We start from the raw sequence: 24,287 nt of genomic DNA, 5'->3' as shown, positions 1-24,287 counted from the left end.
TGATCCATGTACCTCAGTCGTGGTCTTCCTCTTGGTCTTTTTCCCTCGACATATCCCTCTATGATTGTGTTCAGGAGTCCTTTATGTCTTAATAGAGGGCCTGTAAATTGCACTCTTCTTTTAACAATGAAACTCCAGAAGCTTCTCTTCTCACCTGCTCTTTCCAGAACCACTTCGTTTGTGATCTTGTCGATACATTTTATTTTGAGCATGCGTCTATAGCACCACATTTCAAAAGAATTTAGCTTCTGGTCTTCCTCTGTCCCGAGAGTCCATGTTTCACATCCATAGCGTGCCACACGCCACACATATGATTTCAAAAATCTTTTCCTGATTTCAAGGCTGATGCTCTTAGATGTTAATATGTTTTCCTTCTTGTTAAAAGCAGCCTTTGCTTGAGCAATTCTACTTCTCACTTCTGCCTTGCTCCTTCAATCCCTGGTAATATTACTGCCCAGACAAGTAAACGCCCTTAGCTCCACATTACATACACTCCTGAAATTTCGCAGAGAAGTCCTCTACAAAGTCTTACATTTGAGTAAACAGCAGGCTAAATTGCATTTCAATCGAACCACGGGACTGTATCACTTTGATAAGGTAAGAGAGGACTAGTTGAGCTGTAATTGTCATACAGCACCAGAACTAAGTAGATAGGCCAATGCTTTAATGCAGAGCCGATTTACACTGGAAAAAATAGTTCCGATTTTGGCCACCAGGCGTAAATCTGGCGCTACACAGCATCTCGTCGGCGCCTGCGGTGCTCATATTGAACAAATTATGCAAGCGGCGGTTAATAACAAAATCAACATTATACCTTCCTCACTTGTTTGAACCTTTCTGCCCACGTCCCATTCCAAACCCATTTACATATGGAAATATTTCTATACGTCTTTCTCGCATCCACCGCGGTTCATCTATACTCAGCAAGCCGCCTTGCGGGGATTCGCGAAAGTACCACTATCATTTCCCTCCTTCCCTTTTCCACTCGCGAACAACTGTAGATAAACTTCAGTGTGAGCTCTATTCTCTGATTTCGTAAGGCATATGTGGGAGGAAGTAATATGTTGCCCGACTCTTCTTCTAAAGTACGCTCTCGTAATTTCAATATTAGCCTTCACTGTGATACACAACGCCTCTCTTGTAGCGTCTGCTACAGGCGTTCGTTGAACATCTCCGTAACGCTCACACGCTGAGTAAATGATCCCGTGACGAAACACATTGCTCTTCTTTCGATCTTCTCTTTTCCCTATCCCGACTTGGTTAGTACCCATGACTGCTGAACAACATACAGTAATCGGTTGAACAAGTGTTTTGTAAGCCACTTCTTTCCTGATTGATTTACATTTCTTTAAGATTTTCGCTATCAGAGTCCTCCGCGCACAATGACCTCTTTCTATGAGTGGCTCCGAATTTTTTATGTGAAAGCCCTTAAAGCTTTTTAAATAAAACAAACTTTATTAACATTCTACATCTTTATTCTTCACGTCTAAATATTTATTTCTCAACGTAGCCAACCAGATGACGAACTCATTTGTTGATACCGTGACTGTAGAAGGTTTGTGTGGTGTCACCGCCAGACACCACACTTGCTAGGTGGTAGCCTTTAAATCGGCCGCGGTCCGTTAGTATACGTCGGACCCGCGTGTCGCCACTATCAGTGATTGCAGACCGAGCGCCGCCACACAGCAGGTCTAGTCTAGAGAGACTCCCTAGCACTCGCCCCAGTTGTGCAGCCGACTTTGCTAGCGATGGTTCACTGTCTACATACGCTCTCATTTGCAGAGACGACAGTTTAGCATAGCCTTCAACTACGTCATTTGCTACGACCTAGCAAGGCGCCCTATTCAAGAATGTATTATGAACAGATAATATTGTGAATCATGTACCGTCAAAAGCGACGTTCATCATTAATGGATTAAAGTTAAGTATCAAACTAATTTCGTCCACTTTCTGAATTCTAATTCCTTGTCATGTTCCAGACCTCACGTCAGTATAGTTCTTCCCTCCTCACGCCAGCCTGCGTGAGCTAAAACGCGTGCATTTCGGCCTCCTCTAGTAACACGGTGTTGGCTCTTCTGCCAACACAACAGTTTGGCCTTCTTGACGGAGCCACAACCTCACCTCTGACTATACCGCTTCATCACTATCAAAATGAAATCCTCGAAGGTGTTCTTTAAGTTTTGAAAAGATATGAAAATCGGATGGGGCCAAGTCGGGACAGCTTGGCGGATTGCGGCGGCGAGGTTCCTTCTGTCCCTCTGTAACGACCCTGCACCCACCTGTGAATATTGTCTCAGCAGATCATCAGTAGAAAAGCCGAGCGAAACCTACTATACTTCGACGTGAACCAGGCTACAGTTAAAGTCACTAGTCTATGTTTCGGGAGAAAGTTTTCACGCGAAATTAAAGGTTGGAAATTTTGTCCTTAATTAATATATTCTGAAACTCAGGTGAACAAGTATCACTGCCAAGCCCGTGCTAGTCTTAACACAGTTACTCACAATCCCTTTCACTCACGTTCGCAAGTTTATGGTATTGCATTACTCGAAAACGTAATAGCTACAAAAATACGGATTGTTTTTGATTGAGAATGCTCGCCAAATATTAAGTCTGTCGATACCTAATGCAGTCACAGTTTTTAGTCAGCGACCTGCTCAATACGCCACGCGGAATTTATGTCTTTTCTCGTCACAAAATTCACTTAAAAATTCCGAAATTTCTACACACCCATCGGAATAATTATGCCGTCACTTTCCAACACTTTTGATGTATGAAATACTGCTAGATCCGGCAACTTATCATTTCCGTCGGAACTACTACTACACACGTCCGAACTGTTTCATCGCTAGGCTCCGACTCCTCCCTAGAATACTCTTAAGTCTTCTCTACCAGCAGGGAAAGGCGCGCGAAGAATATTGCTATTCAACAGCCAATAGCAAAACAACCTTCTCCTGCGTCAATCCGCGCTTTTTATCAATAACCAATCGCAAAATAGTAAACCTAACGACTGCACTTTTTACCGACGTAGTTATCTAATATGTTGCAGTTTTGTTTATGCATAAAGTTATTTACTATTGTTATTTATACCTGAATTAACTTTCCCTTTACCATAAACTTACTTTATAAATCTATTCTACAATTGGTCTAGCGGTTCTAGGCGCTCAGTCCGGAACCGCGTGACTGCTACGGTCGCAGGTTCGAATCCTGCCTCGGACATGGATGTGTGTGATGTCCTTAGGTTAGTTAGGTTTAAGTAGTTCTAAGTTCTAGGGGACTGATGACCACAGATGTTAAGTCCCATAGTGCTCAGAGCCATTTGAACCATATTTTTATTCTACAAAAATCCCCTTTGTCCACATCCATACTTCTTCGAAATGTTCCCACACTAAACCCCACTCCATAACTCGTTAAATAATTATCTTCGTATTAACCTTGAATCACACTCACGCATCATTCATACTGCTAAAACACATAAAATAACATTTTACATACACAAAAAGACATAATAACACTTAATGAAAATACTAGAACATTTTATGAAAAACATTCTATTACTTTAGTGCACTCTAGTGGGCACAATCGAAACTAAATCAGCCCCTATCCAATATTGTCCTCTATCGGCTGATACATAAACTACGTGCGCGTCCAGACTCGCGTCACCATCTGTCACTATCCAGCTCTGAGACACATCTCCCACTTAACCGCCTCCAAGACAGGATCAGTATACGGCGCTACGCCGTAGATAGATAAAAGCGAACCGAAAGTGTCGGACAGCTGAAGATGTGGCACCGCTCGTGTGTGGTTTGGCACTGTCGTGCTGCAGGAGAAGGTGCTCCACGTGTGGTACTCGGTAACAGCACACTGTCTCTCGTCGTCGTGTTACACGCTGCCCTCTAGTGGCAGAGCGCTGCAAATATGTAGACATGTAGCATTAAAATGTAGAATGTTAGTAACGTTTGTTTTATTTAAAAACCTTTAAGGCATTACTTTTCAACACGTCCTCGCACGTTCTGTGCGAGTTTTGTGTCATAAGTTTGTCTGTAGAGTGTCGGTGCGCGTAGTGGATGAGTGTATAGTGTAGCGTCATGTTTGCGTTGTATGGTGAAGAAATAAGGGAGAAGACCGACAGATCAGCATCAATAGTGTCACTTATCTTCAAGAAACACTGTAGAGACGCTCGTAACATAATCCAGGGCGAAGTCTAGTGATGAGGAAATTCACGCCATCAGCTCTCGTCCCCTTACTGACCAAATACTTCCACCATCAGGATTGGAGCGTGCTACCTCCGAACAGTGACCCTCTCCAAAGGCTACGAAGGCGGATAGCGAGTTGATAACTATGAATTACTAGTCTAGTGTTTAATCACAGAGATCCTCTATTGGCCTCTGGTCATGTTTTCCGACACTTAACGTGCCCTTCTACCTCTGGTAAAGCTTTATGAGCGTGTGAAAAATGCACATGTTACAATGCGGTTCATACTTCACGTTGAAGATGGATTGGTTACTAGTGTGCCCATGCATGTTAAAACACTGGAGTCCCAACCAGCCTGTCGTTTGATGAATTGTCAACTAAATTTGGACTACAAGACAGGCAGTCTACTTTTCAACTGTCTGATCCAGTCGAATATTATTGCAGAATGATATAATTCCTACTTTAACACCAATTTTAAATGGGCGTTTGATACAGCTATTTCGGCATTGCGATTTTGATAAAAAGGGTTAAACTGAATAGTAATTTTGAATTTGGAGCAACCACTGACAAATGAGAAGGTCCGAAATCAAACACATATTCCAATCTTCCTGTAGTATTTAACAATGTTCTTTATTCATCGAAGTGTGTAAAAGTACACACGAGCTGTCGTTGAGCATGAATATAAATGTTAAGAATGGCAAAGCCTTGTAATACGCATTTTAAGGTATTTGGGATTATGAGTAGTCATTCTCTTCCTGTCCGCTAATTTTGCTTTTTTGTACGCAATATCTCGTCCTTTTCAAAAGAACCATTTCGGAATTCGTCTCGCCTCAAGTACTTTATGAAAACAGTAGAAAACTAGAATTAGTGTACCCTGATACCTGATACAGAGAAAAGCAGCTGATCCTAAACAGAAATGCAATCTATTGCACGCAAATATCAGGAAAAGAAAATTGATTATCGTTTGATAACACAGTGATAATCAGCCATTGGAAACAATCACAAACGTGTAATATCCAAATGATTTACATCCGCTGCGACAAAAGTTGGTATGAAGATACGAAACAAGCTGCGGCGAGCATAGACAGCTTACAAATTTATTGGAAGAATCCAAAGTAAATGTAATTCAGCTGTGAAAGGTTAGCTTACGAAACCATTGTTTTTCTGATTCCTCAGTATTAATTGTTGGTCTGGGACGCGTACTAGGTACAATAGTAAAGTGATAGAGAACATCTAAAGAAGAACGGTGTGCTTTGTCGTGGCTTCGTTTAGTTAGTACGACAGGGTGCCCACTTACTCATCTAACTCCAGCGAAAACGTGTACAAGTGAGGAAGTTTAATATTTAAGTTTCTAGAAAGCACGTTCCAAAGAGAGCAAAACAACATAATACTGTAAAGGTTTTTAACTTTCGCTACCAGTCACAAAATTTGTTAACTAATGTATTATTTATTTATTGTGCGACATGTTTCGAGGGAATACCTCATCATCAGGCTATGGCACTGCAAAAACAATTTCACAATTAGATTACACAGATGTTAAACAGTCTTTTCATGAATTCTGTGGTTATCCTGTGGAAGAAGAGAAAGCCTAGTTCGAGGTGATGTCACTATGAAAATGTTTTTTAAGATTCACTCACTTTGTTCTTATGGCTTGGCATATTTTCTCTTCTTCCTCAGGATAACCACAGCATTTATGGAAAGACTGTTTAACATCTGTATGATCTTATTGTGAAATTGTTTTTGTAATGCCATAGTCTACAGCGTCTCATTTCCGAAGACAGTACTTAAATACCACCCTACATAACAGTGCTGTTCAGCTGTAACTCTATCTTAAGGCGGAGCCTAACATAGTGATATGCAAAACAGTGGGTCTCACAAAATGCCCATGTTCTTGAAATTAGAGAAATTCGAGCGTATACAATTGCTTTCGATGCGACATTCGCGAATATATATTTCTATTTTGTTATTTAAGAGGAGAGTGGGGAGAGAGTGGATATGATAGCAGTGTCCTAAGTACCCTCTGCCACTCACCTTAACCCTTTCGAGGGCGCATTTCTTGTAGCAACTCAGCGATCATAATTTTTTTGCTATCCTATTAGAATTGTGATCAACTGACTATATTTATTTTTTGATCATTTTATTTTTGTGATTTAGCCTGAAAAGCTATGGTGGTACTTATATCACGATGGCTCAATTGCGAGGTATTAAAACTATGGTGGGCTGTTATGTGTTGCCATTACACAGAAAAAAATAATGAACAGTACTTTCTGATTTTATTTTATGTTTTTTCTCTTTATTAAAAAAATATTATTACCGGTATTAAAGTTTACTTACCAAAATGTGAAAACAATTCTTGAAACTTTATCACGCAATAAAGGTATGAGCTGATACAGGTCACAAAAATGTATATTGCAGAAAACTGTTTGTTGTAGCAGTTTTCACACACTTGGTGCAGTGTACTACCACAGGATGTCAGGTATGGGCAGAGGTGGTAAGACGTATCCCTAAAAGCTTTGAGATACCCTTGAGTTGGTGGTAAGCATGCTTCCTAAGGACCACTAATGACAGATAAATTTTGTGGGAAGTATACTTCCCAAGCCCCTTCCAGAAACTACTTACGTGGTAACCATACTTCCCAATTAATCATTAAAATGCCATTGTTTGGTGGGATATATACTTCTCACAATCCTGAAGGCTATATTTCACAACAAACAGAAACTACAGCTAGCGCAGCGGAATTCCGCTAGATGCCAGGAGTGTACAGAGCTGGTAACACATAGTCCCTTAAACGCTGTAAAGAAATACATTTAGCAGGAAGTACATCCCCCACGGCCCACCAAAGGTTAGGTGCCTCGCGGGTACAAATGTGGCAGCTGTTGTTAGTGCTGAATGCCCTGCTGGCAGAACATCAGTAAGGGTCGTGGGCGCGGTGTCTCCGATGGCAGAGACACAGACGTAGACGGCCGAAGGCGCGCCCCGGCCGGGCAGGGGCTGCACAATGCTCATTGTACGCTCCGCGCCACGCCGCACACACAATGGACACGCGCCGCCCACGCCCTAATGGCGCCATTTCACTGGCGACAGTCGCCACGCCAGACGGACTTCGGGCTATCGGGTGAAGCTCGTTGGTGAGGCTGTCTCGAACACCTCACAGTGAACACCTATCCGCGGCCGATTCTATGCTAACGAGTTGATTTGTTCAGCTTTACTAGCACTCAGGTCTTCCACAGAGGTAACAAACGCCTTTCAGCTCTGGTAATAAAGAGGCTGCGTTTATGAAAGGTACCAAGATATACAGTTGTTGGAATTATGCCTGAAACACAATATGCTATTCTCCCACTGACTAGGTCAGAAGTCGGCGGAAGGCCACAGAATTCCACGGCTAGTCGATTATTATTGCGCCAGATCTGGATTTCGAGAAATTTCCCAGTTGTAGTTTAATAATAACATTATCTTAAGTTATTACTTCTGTTATCATTTTCGTAGACTGCAAGAGACTAGAGTTAAGCATGGTAAGTACCGATGACCTCCTTTATTACGGATCAGATAGTCAACAAATTTCTCAATTCATTGTAGGCATCTAAGATACGATTTAACACTTCTGATAATTCCTCTTTTATCATTAGTAAGGATAGTTACATGCGCAGAGGATAAAAGCGATTAAAACATTAAGGTGATCAAAAGTAAGTACATTGCTCAATCACTAGTTCACACACAAAACGGAAGAAGTGAGACGTACAGTCGGAGCGGCTATCTATTTAACGCAGCGAGATGTATTTGCTCAGAAATAGAAATATCGAGGGAGAAAGTTGAAAGGTGCCGTCGACGATTAAGTTCACTAGTGATCTAGTACAAGACCAGTTTGCGGAAGGGCAGGGAATAAATGAACAGTGTCGTCAGCAAGGTAACTATACAGAGAATTGCCTTAACGGGGGTAGGACGTGAAACTGGCCCACTTGGAGCAGGAGAGGCACCACAGGACATTTTAATTTACACTGTCTATACTTTTACAAATAAATTCATAAAACTTTGTTAGCATGACCAGGAAGGATTCAGGATTCACACTCATAGCAGAGTAAGTTCAAAAACATAACAAAACAATTTTTTTTACATGTGAAATTTCATCATTTTTTGATACTTACAGGTGTATGAAACTCTAGAATTTTCCAAATCTGTTAAAAACTGGTAAAAATTGAGATAATTAATTATAAAATTCGAGTTTTCTCTAAACACGAAGTTTAAAACGTAACAGCCCATTCATTTTTCCATAGATTAAATAAATTCTGGAGTTTCATACACCTGTAAGTATGGTTTGTAAGCTGTGCAAAATTCATCGAAGAATCTCTCTTATTTATGAAGAAAAGTGTACCTATAGCAATAAATGAAGGCAACAGTAAGTGATAAAAATCATGAAATTTCACATTTAAAAAATAATATTTTTTCGTGATTTTGAACTTCCACTGCTATGAATGTGAATCCTGAATCCTTCCTGGTCATGCTGACAAAGTTTAATGAATTTATTTGTAAAAGTATAGACAGTGCAAATTAAAATGTCCTGTGGTGCCTCTCCTTCTCGAAGCCGGCCCGTTTGACGTCCTACCCCCCTTAAGCAATTTGGGGAAGCCACTGTGAACCTAAACCTGCACAGGTGAACGTGGATTTGAACCTCCTGAACAAAAGATCAATGCGTTAACAACTGGCACTACTTCCTTCTGTATATCGAAGTGGGCAGAGAGGGCAATCGATAGATAAAACTACCTACTCCCAATGTTGAACTATACCTGCTAATTTGGATAACGAGTGAGCAACAAAAAAAAAAAAGGCATAACGAAGCGCCAGATTTGTGATAACCAGTGAGGGGAAAAAGAGATCGATGTGTCGTGGGAATTTAGACATGGCAATGCCTGTCTAGGATCTCAGAAAGTAAAATCATTTTGCAATGTAAGTGTTTTTGATTGTTATTTACCCGGCCATTACATCACTGAATTTGATTCTAACATTTAAACCAGAAGGTATCATACATTGAACACTAGCATCCAAACTCGTTATCCATTAATGAGGAACTGAAAAGCCCATATGGTGCGTTTTCATTTTCGTTAAAATGCGTGCGTGTTTCATATTCAATATCGCTTCGTTTTAGGTCGCTGTCGCTTCATTGTTGACGGTACAGCCACAAGACGGTTAATCTTCTTCTTGTCATTGCAAAAGTCTTTCTGTGGCTCCACAGGCGACACTGGAATCTTCTTTTGCCTATTTTACGCCATATTTTGTTCTACGTGACGATGCTTTGCTGAGTGTATTTATATGTTTTGACGATGCCATTACTGCTTTATCACATTAGGACATGGTGCAGAACAGATATGAACATGGTCATTACTGAGAGAGACCGGTCATCGTCGAAGGACTTTATATTGTGATCAGGGACTGGAATAAAAACATTTGACAATACCTGGATCATTGTTTTGTATTCGCGACTATGTCGCAGCTTGTATCTTAGGTTTGAATAAAAACTAATACCGTCATCGTTCAAAAAATGCCTCGGGTATGGATGTGTGTGATGTCCTTAGGTTAGTTAGGTTTAAGTAGTTCTAAGTTCTAGGGCACTGATGACCTCAGAAGTTAAGACCCATTGTGCTCAGAGCCATTTGAACCATTTAGGCATCTGGTTGCTTATTATATCGGTATATACGACCACTGTTGTTGAGCACGGATAAAATATTGATATTCTAAAGATGCTCATATCTCGAGACTTCGTTGAGAAATTTTCTCTGTATTGTGTTATTTATTCGTATATTCTGTCACAGAGAGAAATTCTTAACTACTGCGAGAAAGTACTACCCAAAAAATGAGTCACAGGGCAACCTTTCAACTTAGATTTTTAAGACTTTGAGTTAATAACTCTCTTTTTTCGGTCCTGCTGTAAACGCACTGAAATTGAACGAGCTGAATAGCGCGCAACATTCTAGAAACGCCTAAGGACGTTTACCCATGTACAAATCGTTCTTTCATTTAGTGTTCACTGAATGAATATTTGTTTCGAATGACTCAATATTATCATCAACAAATTCCATACAGTGCATGTACGCCGACAACTACGCGATCTATATGTTCTGCAACAAGAATCGCACCAAGGCGATATTAGTTCATCTACGAGTACATCTGTGCTCTGAAAGCAGCCACATGCTGCGTGCCGGAGCATACTCCTTCTACCACTATCTTTTCCTGCTTCCGTGTTCCACTGGCGAATCGTGCGTGATAAGAGCCACTGTCGGCAAACTTCAGTATGAGCTCTGTTTTTTCTGATATTTTTCATTGAGGTAATTTCGCTAAACATTAGAGCTGTTGATCATATAATGATATGTCCCTCAGAAAATACCGATATATATCGGAAATGCCCTCTTCCGCGATATATTGGTGTTATAATATCAAAATGGTAATATCGAATGCCGAAATTTTTATTTTATATTTTTTCGCAATTTTTGGTAAACATTTGGAACTGTCCTTTTGAAATTCTAGTAGAACATAATTTTACTTTTACTGTGTGGGGGAGTCTTACTACTTTTGGGTTTTCATCACGTCCAGTGTTCTTCTTTGTATGAAGCAAAAATATGTATGGCACAAAAGAAGAATGCTGATTGCACTGGGGAAAGGTGGTGTGAATGGAATAATGGAATAACAAGATTTCTAGAGCGAAGAAATAGCATGCCAGCTAAGTAAAAAAAAAAAAAAAGCTATGTGCTATTTCTTCACATCGACATTCTTCAAAAACAGCTGCTGAAGATGATGAAAAAAACTCTAAATGACAAGACTGGTCGAACAGTCCACGGGTGTATTGCCGGTCCATAGTGTCCAACGGGCGCAATATTTCGGCGATCAGACATGTCACCATCGTCAGGGAGAAACGCCGGGAGAAACTGAAGGACCACATCATATACCTCTACGGGGAGGAGATGCATCGCAGCATGAAGAAATTCCACAAGCTGCGCCACCGAACGCACCTGACGATGGCGACATGTCTGATCGCCGAAATATTGTGCCCGTTGGACACTATGGACCGGCAGTACACCCGTGGACTGTTTGAGCAAGAAATACACCGGGAAAAACTGAAGAATCACGACAAGCTTGGTGTTTGCGACGGGTGGAAACGCGTTGAGGGGAAATGCTGACGTAATCGGCGCTTCGTGCTACCAACAGAAACTGCAACGTTTAGTTTCACCACGCAATTTACCTACATCAACGTGAAAAAAGGTTTATTTCGACACGCAGCCAATGAAAAATTAAGAAAATCTGGTTAAATGGAATGAAATATTGCATGACAGTGCACCATGTACACATTTGTAATTAACAACACAACAATCGACCAAAAACGTATTCTAATACAATTCAACATAACAGCAGACACAATAAACGATAGAATAAAATTCAGAAACATCATTAAGAAAAGTAAACTACATGAGATACAATGTGACAAACGAACTGACGTAAAATGGACCGAAGAACGCAAGCAAGATCACGGCTGGAAGATGAAAGAAATATGGGCAACCAAAAAGGCAATCAAGATGAAACCGAAGACACAAAGCCGACAAGAAGCATGGACAGAGGACCGGAAACAGAAACACAGCGAACGAGTGAGGGGAGTTTGGGCAGCAAGGAAGGCAGGAAAAGGAACTGGCCATGTAGTTTAGTCCAAATGCGCTCTTTACGGGCAGAACACCAATAATAATAATAATAATAATAATAATAATACAAGCTTTTCAGCTGCACGAACTCCCATTATAATCTTTCAAATTAAGCGTTTTTTTCAATTATTGCTCTAAGCTAGACGGGTTGCTAGTTTGTTGATGTACAGAATATCTGATACCAAACCAATACTTAAATAAACAGCTCTAATATTTACAATGTGCAGCCGATATTTTTTCTTTGGGTAATCGATATTTCTTGTCGCGATATCGAGGGGTGTTTTTATTTTAAATATCGATTTATTGGACTCCCGGTCTTTTTAAAAATGTCAGCAGTCCTACAAGATATACGTGGGAGGAAGTAATTGTGTGCCCCGACTCTTCTAATGCACGCTCTCGGAACCTCAACATCAAACGGCCCGCTGCCGCACTGGAGCTAGCTGAACGTCTCCGTAACGCTCCCGTGACGAAACGTGTCGCTCTTCTTTCGATCCCTCCAACTCTTCTGTTAATCCCAATTGGTGAGAGTCACTGATTGATTCACAGTACTAGCTAATCGATCTAACAAGTCAAGCAACCTATTTCTTCCATGGATGAATCGAACTCCTGAGGCTTTTCCAATGAATGTCGGACAGGAATCTGCTCTTCCTGCATTACTTTTATGTGGTCATTCCACTTAAGCTCTCAGAGGGCAGTTACTCCTGGGTATTTTATGGTTGCTACCGTTTCCAGTAATTTTTCACCAACAGCGTAATTGAATAAGAGCAGATAGCTCTTCGCCAATTAACGCGCAACATGTTACATCTTTTTACATTCATGCTCGACTGCGAGTCTCTGGACAAGTCATCGACCTTCGCAGCTGTTCCTGCATTTCGATATACTTCCGCACTGCGGCCTAATCAACAGAATAAGAGTGTACGGAAAATCAGACCAGCTGTGTAATTGGATTGAAGAGTTTCCAGCAAACAGGACACAGCACCTCATTCTCAAATGGTTCAAATGGCTCTGAGCACTATGGGACTCAACTTCTAGGTCATTAGTCCCCTAGAACTTAGAACTAGTTAAACCTAACTAACCTAAGGACATCACACACATCCATGCCGGAGGTAGGATTCGAACCTGCGACCGTAGCGGTCTCGCGGTTCCAGACTGCAGCACCTAGAACCGCTCGGCCACTCCGGCCGGCTACCTCACTCTCAACGGAGAAAAATCTTCAGATGTAAAAGTATCTTCGTGCGCACTCCAAATAAGTGTTATAGGAGCTCTACGTTTCGCAAAAAAGTCATTATAAATTTGAAACTTAATAAACCACGGAATAATGTAGATAGAGAGGTAAAAATTGACATTAATGCTTGGAATGACATGGGGTTTTATTAGAACAAAAAAAAACCACTCCATATTGCTAGACGCGTGAAAGATCTCTTGCGCGCGTCATTTAGTGATGATCGTGTGCTCAGCCGCCACTTTCGTCATGCTTGGCCTCCCAGGTCCCCAGACCTCAGTCCGTGCGATTATTGGCTTTGGGGTTACCTGAAGTCGCAAGTGTATCGTGATCGACCGACATCTCTAGGGATGCTGAAAGACAACATCCGACGCCAATGCCTCACCATAACTCCGGACATGCTTTACAGTGCTGTTCAGCAACATTATTCCTCGACTGCAGCTATTGTTGAGGAATGATGGTGGACATATTGAGCATTTCCTGTAAAGAACATCATCTTTGCTTTGTCTTACTTTGTTATGCTAATTATTGCTATTCTGATCAGATGAAGCGCCATCTGTCGGACATTTTGTGGGATTTTGTATTTTTTTGGTTCTACTAAAACCCCATGTCATTTGAAGCATGTGTGTCAATTTGTACCACTCTATCTACATTATTCCGTGATTTATTCAGTTTTCAAATTTATACTGACTGTTTGATCACCCAGTCACAGGCAACTGTTTCTGACAGGAGATGTTCAGTATGCTCTCTGTGGGCACTGATACATGTATCAATATCCATTGTCGTAGTGAATCTCGGATGCGCTGATGTATCCCTGAAATACTGCGTATGGTTTCCATAATACGGGCATGGGGACTCTGAACATCTCGTACTGGGGTTCCATACGCGAGCACTATCAAATGCCCCGACAATTAAAAGTCCAGTGGGTTTAGGTCCGGGGAGCGTGGAGGCCAGGCAATTGGTCCTTCTCTACCTATCCATCTGTCACCGAATCTATTATTTAGAAGCCATAGGACATTAACACTAAAATGAGGTGGCGCTCCGTCGTGCATCACAACTGCTAACCCATCAGGCAGAACATTCTCTACGAAATTACAATAACGTTGTCCGTTGAACGTGGGCGGAAGAAAGTGAGGCCCTACCAAGCACCAACAATGCCGGCCCAATCACTGACAGAAAATCTTTGTTGATTACTTGATTCAACAGTTGCGTTATGATTGACGTCTGCCCATATATGCCGACCGTGGAAATTTAGAATCCGATCTTACTGAGACTCGTTGGAGAATATGAATTGTAACACGGAAACAAAGCGTTTCCAGGTCCATTTTCATACAAAATTATTTATTTTTTCGTCTTTGTGTGAGGAATGTGCCCTAGAATTTGTGCCGTACGTTTTTGTTACGCTCTATTTAAGTGATATAGTGGCTAACATTCGAGTTACATTAGGCTTTTCTTGGATGATGCTGACGTATACAGAAAAATCGCAAAGCTAGAAAATTGCATCTACAAGCAAATGCAGGAAGACACGCACAGGATCGACGCTTGGTGCAGAAATTGGCATCTGACCCTCAGCATATACAAATGTAAAAAGACATTTCTGTATGATTACACGACTGCAGAGCGATCACTGGAAGCAGTAAAATCCATTAAATATCTAGAAGTATGCATACGAAGCGATTTAAATGTGAACGACCACAGAAAACTCATTGCAGGTACGGCAGCTGCCCGTTTGAGACTCATTGGAAGAATCCTCAGGATTCGTGGTCCATTCACGAAGAGGGGTAGCTTACAAAAGGCTCATTCGACCGATACTTAAATACTTCTCGAGTATCGGAGTCCATATCAGAGAGGATTGACGTTTATTTATTTTATTGCCTTCCTTTAGACTTACTCTCTCTATTTATATAACTGGTCGTGTTTTTAACATCTTTCGAAGTTGTTGCACCGTTTTACTGATTACAAACTAATGTCTCGGCATGATGTCCTGGAGGAGCATTTTGGGGACCGCATTCTGATTCTGGGGTACCCGGAGGACACTGGCATGGACCTCGACTGGGCGCCATATTTTCCGAATCTGAACACATACGACTCCTTTCTGTGGGGTTATATTAAAAGCTAGGTGTACAACAATAACTCGAAAACCATTGCTGAGCTGGAAACAGTCATCCAGGAGGTCATCGACAGCATCGGTATTCCGACACTTCAACGGGTCACGCAGAATCTCGCTATTCGTTTGCGCCACAATATCTCCAATGACGACAGGCGTATTTCGAAAATTTCATATCCTAAATCTGAATATCTGTAGTGATGTTTACATGTTGCATAAAGTGTGTGCACGCCGTAGTTTGTAACTAATTTACCTCTTTTCATATAGTTCAATACCTGTCACCCTGTATGTACGTGAACATATTATAATATCGGGTGATCAAAAAGTCAGTAAAATTTGAAAACTTAATAAACCAAGGAATAATGTAGATAGAGAGGTAAAAATTGACACACATGCTTCAAATGACATGGGGTTTTATTAGAACAAAAAAACAAAACAGCCCATATTGCTAGACGCGTGAAAGATCTCTTGCGCGCGTCGTTTGGTGATGATCGTGTGCTCAGCCGCCACTTTCGTCATGCTTGGCCTCCCAGGTCCCCAGACCTCAGTCCGTGCGATTATTGGCTTTGGGGTTACCTGAAGTCGCAGGTGTATCGTGATCGACCGACATCTCTAGGGATGCTGAAAGACAACATCCGACGCCAATGCCTCACCATAACTCCGGATATGCTTTACAGTGCTGTTCACAACATTATTCCTCGACTACAGCTATTGTTGAGCGGTGATAGTGGACATATTGAGCATTTCCTGTAAAGAACATCTTTGCTTTGTCTTACTTTGTTATGCTAATTATTGCTATTCTTATCAGATGAAGCGCCATCTGTCAGACATTTTTTTAACTTTAGTATGATTTTGGTTCTAATAAAACCCCATGTCATTGCAAGCATGTGTGTCATTTTGTACCTCTCTATCTACATTAGACCGTGATTTATTCAGTTTTCAAATTTATACTGACTTTTTGACCACTCGGTACATAATTGCTAGGACTGACAGAGGAAATACAGAAGATACAAACAAGAGCTGAGCGTTTCGTTTCATGTTTATGTAGTAAGCACAAACACGTTATGGAGATGCTCAGCTAATTCCAGTGGCACACGCTGCAGGAGAGGAGTTTTGCATCACGGTATGATTTGCTGTTTAATTTCCGACAGTGTAAGTTTCTAGAAGAGTCGAGCAATGTATTGTTTTCTCCTATGTACAGCTCGCGAAATGGCAATTAAGACAACATTAGAGAAATTCGAGCTGACGGAGGCTTACCAGCAATCGTTCTTCCTGCTAACCATACGCGACTGCAACAGGAAAAGGGGGAAGAGACATTTGGTACACAAAGTATCCTCAGGCGCACCGTGAGGTGGCTCGCGGACTGCAGATCTAGATGTTGTCTTCCGGCGTAGCAGCTTTCCTATAGCTTCCGAGGTTATGAAATAGACAATATATATGGAAATGGAGTGAAACTGTCGCCCAGTGGCGAATCGTACCGTGGTAGCCGGATTGTTGGCGGCAAGGTGACGGGTCCCCCTGCACCCATGTCAAAGGGCGGCCACAGCCGAAGCGCTTCCGACCGGAGGGAGCGGCGCGGCTCTGGCAGAGCCCTCCTCCTCTGGCTGAGGACTCCGCAGGAATTTTAAACGCGCCGAGGGCCAACCAAGGTCATCGAGATGGCCCCTCCGGCCCGCAGGAGACAATGGTCCCAGCCCAGCACAGGACAGGGCGGGCGGGGCACGGAAAAGCGAACAAAAAAGGGGCTAGGGGATAAAGGTGAGGCGTCGGGCGACGATTTAAACGTGGGGATGGAGGAAGGAAGGGCACGTGAGGGAGGTCAAGTGTGCGCCAGCTTGCGGCGCGCTCGGTGATTAATGTGCGCCGGCACTCATACGACGAGCAACCGAGACCGGTTTAACATACGCCAGGCAACCGGAAAATGCACCTCAAAACTCGCTCCACCTGCTCAGTGTTTTGAAAACACTTAGCCTGTAGTAAGTACCGTGTCGCGAGTCATTTACTTAGCGTCTCGGATACCAGAATGAAAAATGTTCCTACCACAGCATACAAAAATAGTGAACATGCGCTGGGCAGAGATTGGGACGGAAAAGAAGGGAATTAGCTTTTCAACTTATCTGGCTGCTTCAAAGACATTTAAACCAAAGCATCTGACACATTCCCGCTTTTTTGCTTGGTAGTATTAGCACCTGTATCATGTAAGGCAAGTAAAGTAACATAATGAGCTTAGATCATGCCGCGTCGTATAACTTGACGTATGCCATCCTGTCATTCAACACGGCATTTGTCATGTCGTGCAACAAAACGTGTCATTAAAGGTTAGGATGTGTGCATCCCCACCCTGCGATGTTTTTCATCACTTTGGAATACTTCGTATTGTAGATACATTCCACTCCCCATAAGCACACAAAATCGTGTCTGTTTTTGCACCCCTCGCCATACACATATCAGGAGGTGCCTCTAAGAGAGCACACTGCGTTAGGGGAGTAGAGTTAACTCATAAAAAAAGCGCAAATATGTCGAGATGTTTTCATTTAAATGTCTTCGAAGTTGTCAGATAATTCGAAAAGCTGGTACCGTTATTTTACCTCTCTACCTCTGCCCAAGAGGGCATACTCGCCTTTTTTTTGTGCTATGACAGGAGCATTTTCCATTCTGGTTCCCAACTTTTACGCACTCATTAATTTGACATTAGGTCACTATAGTTTGGAAACCGATGTAAATTTTTACGGACTCGGGCGGCGATTGATCCGATGCACGATTTGTTATTGTCTTTCGAAACATGTTGCTTTTACCGTTGCAACGGATAAAGCTTTCATGAAACATCAGGACGACCATTAGTTACACGTATTTGTCTATTATCCATAGATTCGCTCAAGCCTGAAACATAAAAGTGGAGCGCGTAAGAAAACTCACCAGAAACGTGGTTTTTGGGCGTGAGATCCTCCTGAAGCTAATTTTTCTAAAAGCAAATGTTCTCTTTTATCGTAAGTATGCATTTTTTGTTCATCTGATTCGCTTAACCGTTTCCGCACATTCTATTCGAGCAAAACGAATTTTACGTGCTAAACTAACTCGACTTCAAACTATGGCACCTCGATAAAGATTTATTGGATAAAAATAAATTCATTTTGACTTTACCTACTTATCTACCTTTTTGAAAAGTTCGTACCGTTTCTTACGAGAAGGAAGTATGGAAGCGTCGCGCTTCATACAATTCCCCGAAAAATGTTGTGTTGCACGTAAAAAGCGAAGAGAGAATTTTGCAAGAGGACAAAACTTATCTTAGACCAAGGTGAGATACACCAATGGACCAAATTTGAACTATCAGTCTCGCTCCAGTCAGGATATATTTAAGTCTGACTGCTTTTGCACGTAAAATCCAAACGGTGCACATACAAATGGTGCGATTGTCTGAGCATTAATGTCAGCCCAATTAAAAACTTTTACAAAAGGAATTTACAGACTCGCACGATTTGTCTGTACATCAGCTTCCGTTCGTTGTTCAAACCTTACTTATTATGTTGTAACATGGTTACAGTAAAACAGATGTTTGAATGGCTACATAAAAGTCCCCTGGTCCGGACTAAATCAAAATCTGCTTACCTCATGTTCCCATCTCAAATAAGAACCTATTACCAAGACCTGCAAACGCGATCCTGCGCGCGGCCTTTTTCACATTGTAACGATAAGTGCAGTGAGGAATGAGTAGACCGCGCATCAACATCTATGACCAGCAAGCTACTGAACTGCATGGTAGAGTGTACTTTCCACTACGTCATGTATTACTGTTCCTTCCCTTTATTACAATCGCGTATGATTTACTACTAAAGTCGTCTGCAGGATTAGTAATACACTAGATGAACAGCAAGGTTTCCTGTACACATCCATGGGGCACGCCTGGAAGTTGCCTCTACGTTTGACGACTCCCCTACATCCAAGCTAACATGCTACGACCTCTCCCTATCAAGAAATCCTCTGTCCAGGCACTACTTTCATTTGATCCTCTGTATGATCACACTTTCGTTAATATCCATACCTGTCAAAGGCTTTTCGGATATCAGGAAATGCTTCATCTGCTTGACTAACTTCATCCGTGAGTCTTGACGGTATCATACGAGAAAGAAGTGTGTGAGTATTCCAGGGGAAGAGGCTCACATCAAACGACGGAGAACGATTTTACATTTGACCCTGCTCTTCGCACAGTCTAAACTGGGAAGAAGGCGATGTTACGCCATCTTTCATGTTGAGGAAAAAAATAATCATCGTGCGACGACTTGAAAAGAGCAGTTACGTGTCGCGTCGGAGATTATCATCGTTCTCGAATGAGGACAAGAGAAAGTGCTCAGGTTTGAATGTAAGGAATAAACACAACTCAAGAATACTCCTCAACGTCTGTTTCGATATTCTAAGTCACGACAAATCCTCCATGAATCTGCTAGAATGTCGTGAAAATAAGTTAGACGAATGATTCTGTCTCCTTCTAGAATACGCAGTCTCGATATTAGCAAAACAAGTGTGGCCTACTTTGTGTCACAGAACCGAGTACGTGTGTCTATACCTGTGGAGATACCGCAAGATGTATTGAGAATGTTCCTACGGGGCCGTTTAGCCTTGGTAGCAGTCGTGTAATCAAACACATTATTCCAGTGGAATCAGTTCCAACACATACTCGAACCATCTTCAGACAGCATTTGTTGCACGTTAAGGAAGACCGGGTTCTCGCCTGATTACTTGTGCAGTTACAATGGACATGTGTAGCTCGGGTGTCAAGTGTCAGACTCCCAAGTCCATACGTCTGAGGTTCAGTACTCGATGGGTCTAAGGTTTATTTCTGTCACTTATGGCTCATTTCACCTTTGGGAACGATTTCTTAATGTTAGCTACAGCAAGCTGCACCATGGGTAGGAGTCAACACAAAGCAATTGGTTCCCCTTTGACTGGCTCACCTAGGTTCAAGAGATGAAGGAAGCGAACAGCACATAAGTTTCAATGCGACAAAGCCACGTAAAGTACTATTCCAACCAACCTCTGGGATACTAACAGCTTTAATTCATACTACGGTAGAATCATTTCATGCAATGAATAGCTTACGAGGTTCTCAGCATTACTAACGAAAACATGTACAGATATGCGATGTGAAGGAAAAGTCCACTAGGAAAGTGAAAATACAGGAGATCTTTTAGATGGTTCCAGCACGATTGCATTCTCGAATGTGTGACGACTACTGTATCAAGATGACTGCAACTCGTAAACCGGTGGCGGTTGTAATGTAATTAGGACTAACACTTCATAAGTGCAGTGAAGAATGAGTAGATCGCTTGGTACCTGATCTATCAGTACAAAACTTCGCAGCTTTTTTCATTCACATGTTCATTGTGAAATTAGAATGTGTTTCAGTATTAAGAGGTCAACAAGTAAATCGTTCTACGAAGAAAATTTGGAGCTTATGGCAGATTGAGTATCCGTTCGTAACGTTTGAAAATTATGCGGAACCCATACGTAAATAATAATCGCTCGTGGCGTTTTTCCTTCAGCTTTTTCTTTAGTTGCATCCCTTCTCAACGAACCAGCTTTCCAGAGTAGTATGTCGCGCGCTGTAACTCACCTCATTTGCAGTTTACAGCGCAGCTTCTCGGCTGTGCCGACTCGCAGAACTCGACGAAAAACTCCCAGGCACTGAGATCCCAGCTGGTGTGCTTCGTCGTCAGAGGCCAGCTTACGGTCAACGTGAAGGCACAGCCTCGAATCTAGTCCACAATAACGAGCTATTTACTACTCGCACCATCCACAGACACGTTCCCGAGTCAAGTCGTTTATAGTCACACGCTCTGGGAAACACCAACCGCCGCCGCTCTGCAATACACAGTGGTACCGAAAGCGAATGTTGCGCGAGCCGCAAGAAGGTCTGCGCTGGCCCGGATGCTTAAGTTCACGATGCGAGCAGCTGAGTAACGGGAAACCTGCGCTGACGCACCAGTGGGTGTCGCCACCTATCGTAAGGACTCGAGCGCTGCTGGCTGCTCCGCCCGCTGGATGACTTCCTTACGGTGTGTCGTCACAGAAGAGTCTGGCAGTAGACGACTAATCACTGCGAGGCGGTTTCACGACGTCGGTACGCCCGCAGATGGCCCTGTTGACCACCGGTGTACGCAACCCTAGATGCCGGAGTGAAACACATTTAAGCTGGCCTCACAACCCTCGCCGTGGACTAGTCTCTCGACAGTTTGCCTCCAGGACAGCTGCAGTTGGCACAGGGCTGGAACGCCAGGCACCCCGTCGCGCGTGTTGCTCCCGGACCGCGCAGCAGACGCTCTGACCGCCGAGCTGCGGCGTCGTCCAGCGACTGACTCGCGGTCCGCGGCGTCCCCAGACGAGCGGCCGAGCGGCTGCCCCCACCAGCGCTGATCTGCCCCCACCACCGCCACCGCTGCCCCCACTACTGCCAGTCCCCCCCACCACGGCGCCGCCTCCTACGCAGGGCCGCCACCGGCGCACGCAAGTGGCTGCTCGGCGGTGGGCGCCGTTGCGCAACTGCTGCCCGTGGTGCTGCCGCCGCCTGCGTCTCGAGCCGCGGTCGACGCTCGCCGGGGAATTCTGCCTGCCGGCTGCTCCTGCTGCCTGCTCCCGTGCAGACGCGGGTCAAGGCCGCCGCGAGGCGCCGCTCCGGACCACGGCGGAGCGCTGCCCATCCGTTCGTTGCACTCGATGCAACCGACCTGTCCGGACTGTTAAGCTCCTTACCACCCGCCGAAACACTTGAGCGTCCCAAGCCAGGAGGGACGAGTGAAGCCGCAAAGTGTGAGGACGGCAAGAGGACCGACATTTAGAACAGGAAGAAATCTACATTTGTACAATCGAAACCACTGTGCAGAGCGTGGAAGCAAGTATTCCCCACTGCACTATGTAATAGGCTACGGTCACAGTGGCACCGACCAACGGTCGCCAGACCTCATCGCCAGAGGTCACCCGAAAACGTCGGCCGATGGTTTGGCCACAGTGCGTCCGATCTTCTTCCTCAGTTTTCGGTGGAATCATAAAGGTTACATTAGGGGACACAGTGGTAAAACAGAGATTTCGGAACTAGATTTTAAATTGTAAAGCTTTTACAGGCGCAGATGAGAACTCTGACCACAATTTATTGGTTATGAATTGTAGCTTATAACCAAATAAATTGTCAAAAGGTACGAAATTGAGGAGATGGGACCAGAATAAATTGAAAGAACCACAGATTGTTGAGAGTTTCAGAGAGAGCATTGGTCAACGTTTGATTAGAACGGGGGAAAGGAATATAGTAAAAAATGAATGGATAGTTTTGAGAGAAGAAATAGTGAATACAGCTGATGATCAAACGGGTAAAGGACAAAGCCTTGGATAACAAAGGAGATACTGAATTTAATTGATGAAAGGAGGAAATATAAAAATGCAGCAAATTAAGCAGGCGAAAGGAAATACAAATGTCTAAAAAAATTAGACTGACAGGAAGTGCAGAATGACTAACCTGGAATGGCTGGACGACAAATGTATGGATTTAGCGGTAAGATAAAGACCGCCTACATGAATATTAAAGAGTCCTTTGGAGAAAAGAGAAGCAGCTGTATGACTATGAAGAGCTCAGATGGAAAATCAATCCTAAGTTAGGAATGGAAAGGTGGAATGAGTTTACAGAGGGCCTATAGAAGGGAGGTGAACATGTAGGCAATGGAAATGGAAGAGGACTTAGATAAAGATGAGATGAGACACATGGTACTGAGAGAAGAATTTGACAGAGCACTGAAAAATCTAAGTGGAAACTAGGCCCCGAAAGTAGACGACATTTCGTCAGATCTAATAACTGCCTTGGGAGAGCTTGCCAAGACAAAACTCTTCCATCTCGTGTGCAGAATATATGAGACAGGCGAAATATACTCAGACTTCAAGATTAATGTAATAATTCAGTTTCATAGAAAGCAGATGCCGACAGGTACGAATGTTACAGAGCTGTGAGTTTAATACAGAAGAATAGAAAAACTGGTAGAATCCGACGTCGCGAGAGACCAATTTGGGTGTAGAACAAGCGAGGCAATGCTGACCTTACGACTTGTCTTAGAAGCTATGTTAAGGAAAGGCAAACACACGTATATAGCATTTGTAGACTTAGAGAAAGCTTTTGACCATGTTGACAGGAACATTCTCTTTGAAATTCTGAAGATAGCAGGACCGAAGTACAAAGAGCAAAAGGTCATTTACAAACCAGAAGGCAGTTGTAAGAGTCGAGAGCTATGAAAGGGAAGAAGTGACTGAGTTGGGAGTGAGACAGGGTTGTATCTTATCCTCGCTGTTATTCAATCTGAACATTGAGCAAGCAGTAAAAGACAACAAAGAAATAATTGGAGAAGGAATTAAAGTTCATGGACGAAAAATAAAAACTTTGAGGTTTTCCGATGAAATTGCAATACTGTCAGAGACAGCAAAGGACTTTGAAGAGCATTTGAACGGAATGAGCTGTGTCTTAAAAGGTGAATATAAGATGAACAGCACGGAAAGCAAAACAAGGGAATGGAATGTCGTCTAATTAAATGAAGTGATGCTGAGGGAATTAGATTAGGAAACGAAACGCTTAAAATTGTAGATGAGTTTTGCTATTTGAACAGTAAAATTACTGATGATGGCTGAAATAGAGAGGATTAAAATGTAGGCGAGCAATTGCAAGAAAAGCGTTTCTGAAGAAGAAAAGATTGTTAATAGAGAATATAGTCTTACGTGTTAGGAAGTATTTTCTGAAAGAATTTGTATTGAGTGTAGCCCTGATGCAAGTGAAATATGGACGATAACAAATTCAGACGAGGAAAGAATAGAAGCTTTTTAAGTATGGTACTACAGAACAAGATTAAATGGGTAAATAACGTAACTGATTAGGACGTACTGAGTAGAACTTTCTAGAAAAGAAAGTTGTGGCACAACCTGACTAGAAGAAGGGATCGATTGGTAGGACATACTCTGGGACACCAAGGGATCACCAGTTTAGTATTGGAGGTGAAGGAAGTGTTAGGGGTAAAAATTGTTGAGGGAGACCAAGACACGAATACAGTAAGCAGATTCAGAACGA

The 24,287-nt window shown here is 42.7% G+C and overlaps 1 protein-coding gene across 1 annotated transcript in view; it reads right to left on the bottom strand.

Annotated features, from left to right (window-relative positions):
* Positions 1-21,535, bottom strand: part of LOC126262738 (uncharacterized) — a 215,545-nt gene extending 194,010 nt beyond the window's left edge. Inside the window, exon 1 of the mRNA XM_049959546.1 lies at positions 20,808-21,535. Within this exon, the coding sequence (XP_049815503.1) occupies positions 20,808-20,812 (5 nt within the window). The 5' untranslated portion in view covers positions 20,813-21,535. The remainder of the gene's footprint in view (positions 1-20,807) is intronic.
* Between the last annotated feature and the right edge of the window lie 2,752 nt (positions 21,536-24,287).

This window comes from Schistocerca nitens, chromosome 6, assembly GCF_023898315.1.
Source record: "Schistocerca nitens isolate TAMUIC-IGC-003100 chromosome 6, iqSchNite1.1, whole genome shotgun sequence".
In the NCBI taxonomy this organism is placed as follows: domain Eukaryota; kingdom Metazoa; phylum Arthropoda; class Insecta; order Orthoptera; family Acrididae; genus Schistocerca; species Schistocerca nitens.
This window is presented reverse-complemented; position numbering and strand designations above follow the sequence as displayed.